General features: G+C 34.6%; 1 protein-coding gene across 1 annotated transcript in view; it reads left to right on the plus strand.

Annotated features, from left to right (window-relative positions):
• Nucleotides 1-4,980: 4,980 nt before the first annotated feature.
• The window catches only part of LOC106465997 (multiple C2 and transmembrane domain-containing protein 2-like), a gene marked incomplete at its 3' end in the record, with an annotated part of 108,027 nt that continues 98,509 nt past the window's right edge, over nt 4,981-14,498 (plus strand). The window contains exons 1-2 of the mRNA XM_022393962.1: nt 4,981-5,120; nt 7,174-7,340. Of these exons, the coding sequence (XP_022249670.1) occupies nt 4,981-5,120; nt 7,174-7,340 (307 nt within the window). The remainder of the gene's footprint in view (nt 5,121-7,173; nt 7,341-14,498) is intronic.

A 14,498-nucleotide genomic window follows, 5' to 3' on the forward strand; every position in this document is an offset into this window, starting at 1 on the left:
AACCCGCGACCCTCAGATTGTGAGTCGAGCGCCTTATCCACCTGGCCATGCCGGGCCCTATGTTATGTGAGTTTAACGCTGTTTTCTTTAAGACAATAATTCAGATTGAGACACACAATCTCACAAGATTTATCCTCGCAGGTAGACAGGAGTATGCGTATGTGTGTTTGTTTGTGTGTGTGTGTGTTTGTCAGCAAGATTTCTCAAAAACGGCTGAATGGATTTGGACGAAAGCTGATATACAATTGGACTATGACCGAACTTAGATTTAGTCAGCCTTTGGAGGGTCAAGATCACGAAAAAAAATCCCTATCTGTTAATATGGGGACCAATTTTTTACACTATTTTTATATTATAACTCAGTCAATTTTTTACACTATTTTTGCCCTATAACTCAGTCAAGAATGATCGAATTTCGATGGAACTTGGTGGACTTATGTAGAATATTATTCCTCATTCTCATGCCAAAAATAGTTAATAACGTCGGACATACGAACACATTTTCGCATTTTTTGATAACCGAATATGATGAACATTGCATAGACGAGGTATGCGCTCTATTGAGTGCCCCTCTAGTTGGCAATATATTTGTATAGCTTTTACCTTAGCTATAAGGGAAAGCCTTGTCAAGTGTTTAGGTAATTTTGGCTTTGTATTAAGCACGAATAACTACCCTACAAAGCTAAGTAGTATTAAAAATGCAAAATCAAGCTTATATCTATTTATACTGCGAGTGACATCATACAGTTAAAATGGTTGAAATATCACTTAGTGGTTAACCAAGTTTTTATTCAAAGTTTTATTTGAGTTTCTATTATTAAACCATTTGGTTTGTAACATCTATGAAGTGTTGAAATTCTTTGTAGGAAATAAACGTGATGGATCAAAACGTGTACATGTGACAGGCATTGCCTGTAAGAGTTTCTGTGCAGTATAGGTATAATACATATACTTGTTTACCCAAGAGTTCCGGACGAATTGCAGTAAATGAGAGCTAATTTGGACATCTGCAAAACATTAATCTAGCCGGGTTATAGCAGGTGGAGGAAATGTTTTATTTCAGCCGACTTTCATTTCTTAGTTATGCGTATTGAACGATTACACGCTGTGTATTAAACGTACTTGGAATATTCTGTACTTCTAAGTAAGGTTTTCGCGATTCCTTTATGCCGAAGTTAAAGTCTTGCATTAAAGGTAAGTTTTAAAAGATTCTTGTATCTTTAAAAATGTACTTGCACGTGTGTATTTATGACATCTCAAACATGCCCTGTCTATCCTTTTTTGAAACGAAAATTAACAAAGATTGTCTAAGCGGAGGATATTGAAGTTCAAAACGCTGAGCTACAAAAACGTGATTAATGGATTCAGAGAATGAAAATTTTTATATCCTATTATGCCCTCCAGCGTCACATCAATATGACTGCGAACTTACAACGCTATAAACCGGGTTTCGATACCCGTGGTGGGCAGAGCACAGATAACCCATTGTGTAGCTTTGTGCTTAATTACAAACAAACAATACTCTATTACAGGTTCATATCGTACTATAGATGACTAGTTTTAACTTCTGTAACAATGTAGTTTGTACACTAACTTGCGTTCGTCCCTAAATATTTTAAAGAAACGCCTCTCTCTCTCTCTATATATATATATTGATATTCAAACCTACACTTATCAGACTGAACATTCTTAATATTTAATGGGCAGAGTCACTAGTCCTTTGTTCAGTTGTATGTGAAGCTTTTGATATATGAAAAGCCTGCATTTTATGTAAACATATCACACCTTTTCAATAAGGGCTAGATAACTGCATTATTTTATTACATTGTTAAATACTTTTCTTTTTGCCCCCAGCATCATAGCGGTAGGTCTGCGGCCTTAAAACGCTAGAATCCTGGTTTCGATATCTGTGGTGGGCAGACCACTGTGCTTAATTTGTGCTTAATTACAAACAAACTTTTAGACGATACTGACAGATCGGACTATTAAATGCATATTTGAAACAAATGGATTTCGATTACTTTCTCTTTTAAAGTAAAAAACAAAATAGGAGTATTGAAGGGATTTTTCGTTGCACCATTGCATCTTCTGATAGCACTCAAAAAAAGAGTTCAAGCCTTAGAATATCGAATCAACATAAAATTCATTAATGCTTTTAATAAATTGCAAACAATTTTATTTGTTTATCTCACTTAAAATTTTTATTCTATATTTTACCTTGTTACTGTGGTTCATTTACTTGTTTTTCTTTATTACATTTTATTAGGAAGATGCACTGAGCGTATACGCTACCAAAACTATTTTTATAAGCTATATTTGTGATATGTGGGCGTATCACGTTTTCATTATTTTTTAACTTATACGTTTCTACATTTTCGTTTGGTTTATTTCTGTACAGTTTTGACATAAACACGTGGTTCTGAATATCATTGAAATAGTTTCTTTCTACTTGCCTTTGTGCGTTTGTTCTCTGTAGCAGAGAACATCTACTCTGCTCAGGGGAATATTACAATCATGTAATACATTCATTTTTAAAATGTCAATGACTGTGTCGTCCTTTGCTGGCCGAGTGTATGATATTTGTCTGTTACAGCTGATAAATGTTTAAAGAGAATGAACAGCCACTTGGTGACTCTATATTAAGAGAAAATATAACAGGTTTATAGCTAGATTGGAACCTATATCGGGTTCTTAGCGTATTTGTTTATTGATGTTAATAGTTCAACAAAGTTCCTTCTCGAGGGAAGAAAGCTGTTGATTATCAATTCAAATGTCCAGTAAGGGCAATAATTTTTCAGTATCTTATTCAAGTACACACACATTGCTTTAATATGTTTAAAATGCTTTAAATATCGTTAATAAAGATTGTTTTCACTTTTCTTGAAATGTGTCCAACCAGTTTATTTCTCACACAGTTTAAAACGCAGTCGAGTTTTCAAATTCGGCCACTCTAAATATTTCCTGTTTGATCCTGCTGTTAGAATGAGAATACCAAAAGAAAATAGGAAGGAAAAGTTATGTTGCTGTGACTAGATCTCTTGCAAGTAAAGCTTCACTAAATGAGATATCAACTGGATATCAGATGATAGTTGTTTGATCATTAACAGTTAAGCAGCTGTTATGTCGAGAAACCAACAACTGAAAGAGCCCTGCGACCTTTAATTTCCAAGCTATTGAGCAGTTTTAAGATACGATGTATCTCAACCATTGAGAGCTAGGACACTCATGTGATAAAAAAGTCAGTGACTGAAAAGGTTTTACATTCCTTGCTTTCCAAAGTCCTCAAGTGGTAATTTGAAATACCATGTATTCAATACACTGTCTACAAAATTAAGACACCTGGAGTGAAAAGATATTATACCTAGTACAGTTCTTACAAATGAAAATAGTAACTAGGAACTCGAAAACTTAATTTAAAGAACTTTGAGATCCTTGATTTCTGAGTTGTCGGGTGGTATTTCATAGAGTGATGTAAGCTATATATCATCGTGTTTGGCCCGGCATGGCCAGGTGGTTAGGACGCTCAACACACAATCTGAGAGTCGCGGGTTCGAATCCCCGTCTCACCAAACATACTCGCCCTTTCAGCCGTGGGAGCGTTATAATGTGACGGTCAGTCCCACTATTCGTTGGTAAAAGAGTAGCCCAAGAGTAGGCGGTGGGTGGTGATGACTAGCTGCCTTCCCTCTAGTCTTACACTGCTAAATTAGGGACGGCTAGTGCAGATAGCCCTCGTGTAGCTTTGCGCGAAATTCAAAACAAACAAACAAACGATCATCGTGTTTAACAGTTGATTTACTTCATAATTAGGATGGTCGAGTGATTGAAAAATTAGTAATTTAAAGCAGTGCTTCTCAACTGGGTGAATGGTTCACCCAGGGGTTTTGTACATTTTATGTTGTATTCATTCTAGTTGTAGTTTAATAGATATTTAAGTCATAATAAAGTATTTTGCATTTTAATTGAGTATATTTTTGTCTTTTTTCAAACTGGTGTGAGTCAGCTGTTGTGAAAAACATATAGGGGTTAATGATATTGGAAAAGGTTGAGAAGTACAGATTTAAAGGTTAACGTGGCCCTCGCTTTTTCAGCCACAGAGTGGATTTTTGGATTCGAAATGTCATCTGATCTAGTTGAGTTGTGGAAAATGTATGGAACATGCTGCCCTGTACTCACTAGATTTTCATTTACTTACCTGAGATTTATGTCGATCCTACAAACAATGAGGAGGTTGTGTTTATTGAGGTACGGAAGTACTACAAGAATTTTAATCTTAGAATAGACCTTTAATTAAAAGGTCTTAAATCATGTGACTTTTGTCAGAAAATTTAATTTTGTGAAGCCTTAAATATACATGAGTAGAGTTTGATGACCCTAGATAACGCTACTGTCTCTACTAACAATAGTTTCATAGAGTAACCTGAAAATTATCAAAGTGATTCATTTGGTAGCTAGAGGTGGTCTGTATAAACTACTAGAGCACTTGACAACTAGTGATGGTGGTACATGTGTCAATAAACACACGTGCATGGTCCCACACACACCTATGACTAGTACATAAAGACATTCATAAGTGTTATATAACATGAATTAATCAATTACACAAAAAGCACAACAAAAAAAAACAAAAGTGCAAGGAGACAAAGGACTTGATCTCATTTTTATTGATTGAAGAGTATGAGTTTAACAGTTTGCCACCCTTAATTAAATGTTTGTTTAGAAAACTTAATTGTAAGGAAATGTCATTTTACATAGCACGAAAGATTGATGAGTAAGAGGGAGAGTTAATCCCTGAAGGGAAATGGTTTTATGAGAGAATATCGGATATAGGAGGAGTCCCCTCCTGAATGTTGGACTTTTGCTGATGTTTGGAAGGTACTGACTTTCTTCATTGCAACGTTCGACTCATTAAGGACAGCTTCCAATGTCTGATGCAGATCAGTTGACCATGTTCTTCCCATGAAAATTCGCCTCATTGAGATGGGGAAACAAATAACTGGGAGTTGTCATAATAGTATAGAGCCGGATGAGTCCAAGACTAGATATGGTGGCTTCTATAGGACTCTCAAGCCTTTTCCAGCCAAACAAAAATTTCCAACTCTGACTGAAGCCAAGGGAGAGTAATAGAGAAATACTGGAGGTGTAGATAGTGGACACCGTCTGCCTGGCAGTGAGATAGTGAGCAAGTAATGGTAAGGACTGTGATCCAAAATGTAGTCATGAGTCTCAGTTCGGTGGAAGGTATCCTGCTAGAGTGACTGTAAAGCATGGAGGAACTTGTGATTGAGCTAGATAAATGGACTAACTGCAAAGATCAACTTGTTGTTCTATTACCCTGAATCAGGGATGGGTGACTCATCTGAGGATTGGTGTTCCTAAAGGTGCCTACCACCCTGTACCCACAATTTCGACATTTTAGTCAGGTGTTGTTGAAAGAATGTGAAAGAAAGGCTTATGACTCCCTCACAGGTCCCTGTAAATAAAGCATAACAGACTTCTATCCCAACATTTATTGGTACAGGCAAGGAAGATCGAGACCATTTACTTAATCATTTCATACAGGTTACTGATTGTATTGGAGAGATTCAAGGACAGGCAGTGCACTGCCTGATGCTGTATTTACATGGACAGAATTAACACACTTATCTGGCTGATTGTGGGCCTAGCTGCTCTGGACAGTCCCCTGACAAATAAACCTAATCATCCACAGTTAGGAGAGTTATTTACGTACTATATCATAAGGTTATCACTCAATCATTCACAGGCTGGTTAGTCATGTGGTTTAGAAATCAGTAACTGAAAGGAAGTGAATCCTTACATTCCAAGCTATCAAGTGATTTTCTTTATAGAATGTGTACATTATATTGTGTTGTTTCCATATAATTATAAACAGCTAGGACAATTATATGGTTGAAAAAGCAATTACTGAAAAGAAGTAGTGTTTCTTGCTTTCTGAATTATTGAATGATAAAAGTTGTGTACAGCTAAAGTGATTAGATATAACACCTAGTTCATCAACAATTTGAAGACAGTTACTAGAAGTTCGAAACTGATGGTTGTGGCTCTTACTTTCTGAGACATTGAGCAGAATTTCAATGAGAAGTGTCCACTGGATACTGAGTGATAACTGTATAATCATAAATTAGGATGGTTTAATGATCACGAGATTGACAGGGGCAAAAGGTCATAGCAATCCTTGCTTTCTGGGCTATCAAACAGAGTTTTACAATAAGAGATTTCCCTGAGATATCATGTAATGTCTGATTGATTATTATACACTAGGACAAGTATGTGGTTGTAAAATCAATAGCTGAAAAGATGTTGCAACCCTTACATCCTGAGCTACTGAGCGATTTTTTGAGACAAAATGTCATTAGATGTTGTGAAAGAATAACTTATTTGACCTGAATGGTGAATGTAATGTATAACATAATACATGATCCTTGCTAGGTTTTATCTAGTGCATTTTATTAGTCATTTGCTTAATCTAAATGCGTGGTGGAAGTTCTGTGCAAGATACCACATGATCCATGCTAGATTCTCCTTAGTACATTTTCTTGTGTATGTAACTTGTTGTGTATGCAGTGAATAAGTTGCGTTTCTTCTAAGAGTATGTTGATATGTATACCATATTATCAGCTCAAACTTCAATTTTTGCACTGAAAATTCTATCTGAAATGTGTTAATTGAGCTTAATTGTGCTAGTAATTATTTATTGTGTGATGCCTGCAAAGAAAACCTAAGAATTTGACAACTTGTAGATTGCAGCACATTACAAACTGCAGTTGTTTAAACTTAACTTGTGCCAGGTAACTATAGATGGCTATTTGTGCATGTGCTGGAGGCAGTCTGTTATAATCTACTAGTGTATGTGATAATGTGTAATGGGGATATATCTATATAACAACATATGTGTATAAATGTATGAACATTACATAAAGCTATTCATGAACGTTTTATAAAAGGAATGGATGAACTACCCCAAACACAACTAGTAAGCAACGTGTAAATTGAAATAAAGGATTTGATCTGAATATTTAGACTTTGAAATATGAAAAGTTAACTGTGATTACTGCTCTAAGCAGAGTATTCGAAGATACAGCTATCCTGCTGTTTTTATAAATATTAATAAGAGAATGTTTCAATTTTGACATTGAAATATTTGGTTTGTAGTGAAGTTTCATTGATGGATACTAGTACCAAGAAAACTCATGCTATGTCTGAGAGAAAACACAGTTTAATCTGTTGTCTTTCAGTAAAGGTAGTGCAGGATATTTCAAATGATTTCTATAAAAATATTTATGAGTCAGTGCAATTATCAGAAATGCCTAAAATTCATGGTAAGTATCTTGGTGTACCCAAAGTTTTATTTGGTTATAATGGAATACTTTCAGCCATGAAGACTGAAATATATCATAAGCACACAGTTTTACTGAACATTTTTAAACATTTTTTCAATACATGGGGCAGTCAGAGATTCATGAAAATGCAAACTGTGAGGGTGTTACTGGGTAGAAGAAAGTAACATGCGCATAATGAAATCTTGTAATTGATCTTATATAGCACTAAACTCGTACCTGAAAAAAGTCCGAAGAGAGAGTTGATGTAAGTTGTACTTGATTCTCATGGTCAGAAGTTAAGAGTTAGTGTATGCTAACTTGGGTTATCTAGGTTATGTAGGAACCAGTCTCGATTCCCGTTTCTTCCTTATTAAAACCTGGACTTCTGCTCATGTAACAACCAGACAGTAGTGGGAATAATGAGACTGTATTGGAGGGTACGCTGTGTTATTATTACCACGGGAGTGGTAGCAGTGCAGTTATATGTATTAATCAAGCAGGGATATATTTTTCACAGGTGATAAAGGGCGAGAGAACATCTAAAATCTGTAAAAATGTTCTTTGATCAAGATAAATTTTATTACCCTGTGTCTGAAATCTACTTTTATAACAGGACATGTATATTACTGAAAACTTGCAATACTTATCAATTACACATCTAGCTGAACCTCTGACCAATTGTAATTCCTTACATTTTCCATCTGGACTTTTGCTATAAGAGATCGAATCCTAGACGTTTTCAACTAGGAGGGGTGTTTTCTCACTATAGTGTGCTTAAACCTACAGGTATCCATTAGACTGCATGATGAAAGGATACATATCATTCAATGACATTGAGTAGTACCCTCAAATATGCTGATTTAATCTGATGCTGATGTCATAGAAGATAAAAATGTGAAGGTGAAAGGTGACTAAAGTTGTGGCAACTTCATGCTTTGAACAAGACAAACCATGGACTATTGCTCAAGTTATCAGAAATTACTTCTTTGGTTTGATTTACTATGAGACAATTGAGTAATCATAATATAATCAAACAGGAGTGATGTTTCTACTCAAATGGTAAAAATATAGATGAATTGTGCCTCAATTTTGTGATAGATCTTACTGTTAAAATGATGTATAGTATAACAGACTTATAGCGAATCATGACAAACTAAATCATTGCCATTTATTAAGATGTAATTTAGTTAGTTGTACATGTGCCAGATCTTCCACAGTTTAGTCTACACTAATTCGATGACGAGGAACCCACTTTGAGACTAATAATGGCTGGAGACGGCTTGAATGGGTAATGAAGAAAAACTTCCATATAAGTTTAACATAACAGCATATGTTAAACTTATATTAAAGTTTTTCTTCATTACCCATTCAAGCCGTCTCCAGCCATTATTAGTCTACACTAGTTACTAAGAGATGATGAACAATACAACCACAGAAGTGACGACTAACAACATATTTATTGAACGTCTTGGAATATATACATTCCATCTTCATCAAATTCTGAATATAAACACAAAACTATAATTACCACAATCATAGGCAGAAGTCCAACAGCTCTCTTAAGGTTGGGGAACAGCTGAAAAATTGGCTAAGGATCACTGGCAGTGAAAGGCTCTAGTGCTACTTAATGTACCAGGGGGAATGAAGAAGATAAAACTGTACTGAATAACTGAATAAAGATTTGTAATTCATAATTATTTCAGTCATTACAAGCCTCTTCCTCTTTATATCAAGGGTGGCCTAGTCCTGAACTTTAAAGTTAACATTAATAGCTGAATAAAAAATTAATTACTCGTTGCAAAATGTGGTAATTGTTTCTCTCAAGTGAGATGCACATAATACAAACAATAGATAAAAAGACTAGAATTGTTAACTCATAAAACTTCAGTAATCAGTAAAAAAACTAAATATAATACACCTGAAAAAGAAATTCAAAATAAATAAAAATGCATTCACTTCAAAAATTATAATACACAGTACAAAACAAAATAAAAACTCAAAATACATTAAATCGAGAACATAGTATGGAATTGAAAATAAATAATACTAAAATTAAATCATAAAATAAAATTATAAAACTATTCAATATAATCGAACAGTCACATTACAAAACAAACGTTCAAATTAAAAACATATTACAAATTGAAAACAAACAGTTTAAATAATACAGATAAGATTTCTAAATACTAAACACAATTGAACAGAAAGCATACAATAATTAGATAAAATACAAAATAATCACTACAAACTGAAGACTACAATATATAAATCATTCCATATTGGATCCTGGTGGCTCTCTTTAGTAGTGGTTGTTTTACACGATCTCTTCTGGGGGTTGGATAATCAGTCTTTGAGGCAGACACCTGGGAGACGCTTTACCCATGATGTTACTTTGCATGATGATATGCATTTCTGGTGTATTGGGCAGTTCACTATAGTGCCTTCATGAACACAGTAGATTGTCAAGCAGTTCACAAGATACTTGGCTTCATGAAGAAGTTCAGGTTGTAACGTTCAAGTCAACTCAAAATGTGATAGGTTAGGAGTTCAGTAAACAATAAGGTTAAATGTCATGACAAATGAGACCATGAATTGACTCTTTTTGGAACAATTAGGAACAAATGTAGTGCATTCGCCAATACGACATCAGAATACGTTTGTTCCAAACACTAGTGAATGTACAATCCACAGCTTCTTATCTAACAAAATGCACGCTGTTACCTTGGCAAGATCCATAATTTTGCTGGCTCCTGGCAACAGCCACTAGTTACACAAAGACTGAGCCCAAGTGCGATGTGAAAGTGGTGAATAAAACTGCAAGAAGACAACTTAAACCAGTAATTGGAATTTGGCCAACTTTCTTACAAGCAGCAACCCAAAGCTTTTAACATTAAAGGTTTCTTATATTGTATGTTTAAAGCTCCAAATTGCCTTCTGATACAAGTGAAATGTAACCTGAATAAATAAATAAGTAAAATCATACCTGACTTCACAAAACTTAATATACTTAACATAAAATTTGGCTATAATGAATACCTTGTTTAGAAATAATATCAAGACTAAAAATACTGTAATGACTGAAATGTCTGAAAATAATATGATATACCAACCAAAATTATTTCTGAATCAAAACTTCTCGAAAACGATATGAACACTACGTTTTCTTTAATTTTAAATGCCCAAATTATAATATCATGATTTTACCTTCCAAGACTAAGTTATATAACCTACGAATTTCTCAGTTACCAAAACAGCAAGATATTCCATCACTAAGATTAATGAAAACAGTTGGTATGGGGCAGATTCTCTAATATATCTTTGCCTTTCCTTCAACAAAAATCACGTGCTCATTTTAGTTTGAATCCAAGTCTGAAATACCTTTCCTTGCATTAAGAATACATAAACCACGCCATGTTTTATCTTATTACAATTAAAGCTAATCATTGTGGTTTTACTAAATGTATCCCATCTCAATATTTCAAGTCCAAACTTAATTTACCTAAATATTTTGTACTATTATATATGTTACATTTGTGTACATAACATGCACAGAATTTGGTTTAATATGTGCTATAAAAACATGGAGACTCCATAAGCATTCCTATTTACACATCATATAACAATCACATACATAACAAATTTCTAATATATAACCTCACCAATGAATGGTTCCATAGCTTTCACTTTAAATGACAAGAATTAGTCACTTATTTTATTCGATTTTCAGAAATAGGGCTAAGGTTATACCTGCTGGCACCACTCATTGAGTTAGGATCACCCAACTCAAGCAGTATTATTAAAATAGAGTTAACATATATATATGAACAAGCAAAATATACTATTCTGCTATAAACATCCATCCAGATCACTTTCAATGTCGTGAAGTGCAAAATGAATGTATATACACATATAAAAATGTAGTAGCTAGGCAAAGAATGATAGCAAAATTACTTACAATGTGGTAAAATAGCAATCAACCCAAATCGCCTTGTTTATCCCATCAGCCCTGCCAACTAGAGATCGTCCTAAACCAACTACATCAGATATACATGAAAAATAGCTCAGTCAAAAATCTAGCAAAATGGTACACATTGCATATGATTTTATAGAGTTCATGTTAATTTCTCATACTATATTATAGTACAACCTGTTGATGGCTGAAAGACTGATAAATACGAACCAGACCATCAGGCACAAACTTCAAAGTGCATAACAAAAAGTTGTGCTAACTTGTGTGCAGAATTACAAATTTGCTCAGGAAGTTTCTACAGTATTTACCACAAAACTTAACCTGAATGATCGGAAATCAAGGACTGCAAAGTCCTTTCAGCTTATTTCTAATAACCTCTGCTTATCATTAAATGTTTAATCCAACTTCAACTTTCCACAAGATTTTCATCTCACAAACTAAACTGTCCTAGCTTTAAGCTAGGCGTTTCACGTGGTTTACTCTGCAGAAATTCCACTACAATTCAACTAAATAGATTGAACAATTATTACAAAACGTCAGACCAGCCTTTCCCCACCAAATATTGCTAAATGTCTCAGATAGATTTTGATTTCTCAATCAACCAACTGTCATAATTGTACAATAATCAAGTGTTTATAACAAAATATACTGCATATACATCCTACCATAAAAGAGCGCTTGATATTTCAGAAAGCTAGGAATGTATCTTCCTTTTACTCATTTATTTTACAATTAAAGGACTGTCCTAACTAATGGGAAGTAGTTAATCCCAGTTATGACAATTAGAAGATCATTGTTGGTTTGTTGGCCAATTATCAGATCAGAAAGACTACTCCTCTGCTGATACTTACTCATCTGATTCGTCACAAATAGCTAGTTAAATACAAATATCAGTGTCTTTCTCCTCATCAACTGAGAAAATTTCATATGACACTGTAATCTTGTCATCAGAGTCGACTTGCTTATACAACTCTGATTTCTAGCATAATAAGTTTCAAAGAATTACATTCGTGACACAGATTTTCAGCTTGTCAGCATGCTCGATGCATGTACATGCGCTGAATGAATCAATGTAACCATAAATCACTTCACTGAACTTTCAACAGACAAACTATGGACAAGTCAAATCAGAACTGAGTTGTTTCCATACTACAAGTACGTACCTTGTGTTGTTCCAAAATTGTTTTGTCCTAGCAACTGTGGCATACAAATTCATACATCTGAGCTATTGCAGAATTCTGCTATTCTACACATTTCTGTGGATACTGCAATACCTCTATATTTAGTTGGGGACCATACATCGTATTAATTGAGAACTGTGCTTCTTGTCCAAACATCAGGAGATTTCCAGAACAAACAGTCGACTGGTGCTCAGTTGTTTGTTATGCTATTATATGTTGTAGGTGCTCATCTCAACCAGTTTGATCAGGTCCAACAAACAATGAAGCCATCATATTTAGGATACATTAAAGTATACCACTGTTGTTTACCACTCTCAACACTTGACACAACTCTTTAAACAACTAATATTGAAGTCTGCTCTTTGATTCAGGTATGCCAAGACGCGGAATCCATTGTTCAGTCAACACTTCTGCGACAAAATTCAGAAATTGGTTAAGAAATTGATAACAACCAGCATATATCAATTACCTCTTTCAGTTTTGTGCAGATGACAAGCTATATATCTAGGGTGATTCATTTCAGAGGAGACCCACCATTCCTTGTCTTATTTTCCTTGGTATAGCCAGTATTTACTAACTACAGTGTCTACTGTCTTGAACATGGCCACTAAAACTACTTCCACACATTGGAAATAATTTGTGATACTCCCTGGTGCCCTCCAGTCCCTACATTGTGTAAAGCCTGAAGTTTTTCCTGCTTTCATGATCTTAGGACTACTACAATACATCTTCCTGAATTTACAACTGACTATTCAAGACCATATACAGCGTTCATCAGTACTATGTTTGCAAACAATACTCAAACTCTGTTTGGGTCTTTCAGTTGCTCATCCAAATGCTCATGATTAGGCTTTCAAGATGTCCATCCAAACCCAGAATTGTCTCTTATATGATATGATGTCACTGCTACTGCCATGGCTTTAGCCACTGCACAGTGTCCAGAGTTTGAACATACCTGATCTGAGCAGTTGGAAAAAATAATTTATCATCATTTCCATGTTGCTGAACCAGTCACTATTGTACAACAAGCTGTAATCTGTAGCTTAGTTATCCAAAGTGCTGTCATACTTTTGTTTTCTTGAAGTAACTTAGTCATTACAATGGTGCATGGTATATTCAAATAATAAACTCCCTACCAAAAAAGTAGTGGCGGTATTGCTTAACAAATACTATAATGCAAACAATCCTTTCTTTGTTAGACAATATTAGCATTCAGAGGTGTTCAGCATATGAGTGACATATGCAATCGTGCACTCCATCCGGTCCTGTATTTGTGACTAAACAGCACTAATTCCACTAGCACCGACATTAGTATCCAAGATGAATAGACAATCTCGACGAGGATACGCCAACATTGTTGCTTCAGCCAAGGCACGATTCAGGGACTGATATGTGTTTTTACATTCCCTGTCCATTAAAAGTGAGCATAAACCCCAGTCAGCACAGACAGTGGTAAAGGTATCTCAGAGAAATAGGCCACAAAGCATTAATATTGCATTACAAAACCTATAAAGCTGTAAATTTCTCATTTGTTCACAGCTTTTTGACTGCTGCAATCTTTGTAGCCATCTAAAGTAAGATAAGCCTTAGTCAGTACAGACAGTGGTACAGGTATTTTAGAGAAATGGGCCACAAGTTATTAATATTGTGGATCAGTTGACACTTCATCTTTATCAAACGTATGACCTGCATTTCTGCTCGTATAAGCACACACTTTTCTGGTTCCTATTGTTACATATTAGAATTTAAAATAGCCTGAAATTGAGTTAATTGATAACTTTAAATTTAATAGTTAAATTGTACTTTAGATTCAGTAGTTAAGTAAAAGCCGATATATAGTCAGTTTATGATATTTGCCAACAAGATAGATACACATAGTTTTCTTTTTTTAACACAAATACCTTTTAATATACACACAACAATACAGTTTAAAATAACAGTTATTACAAATAGTTATTACAAACAATGATTTATACACAAAAGTTTTACAAGCTTACAAGCAATTTA

Source organism: Limulus polyphemus, unplaced genomic scaffold (genome assembly GCF_000517525.1).
Source record: "Limulus polyphemus unplaced genomic scaffold, Limulus_polyphemus-2.1.2 Scaffold2117, whole genome shotgun sequence".
Taxonomy (NCBI): Eukaryota; Metazoa; Arthropoda; class Merostomata; order Xiphosura; family Limulidae; genus Limulus; species Limulus polyphemus.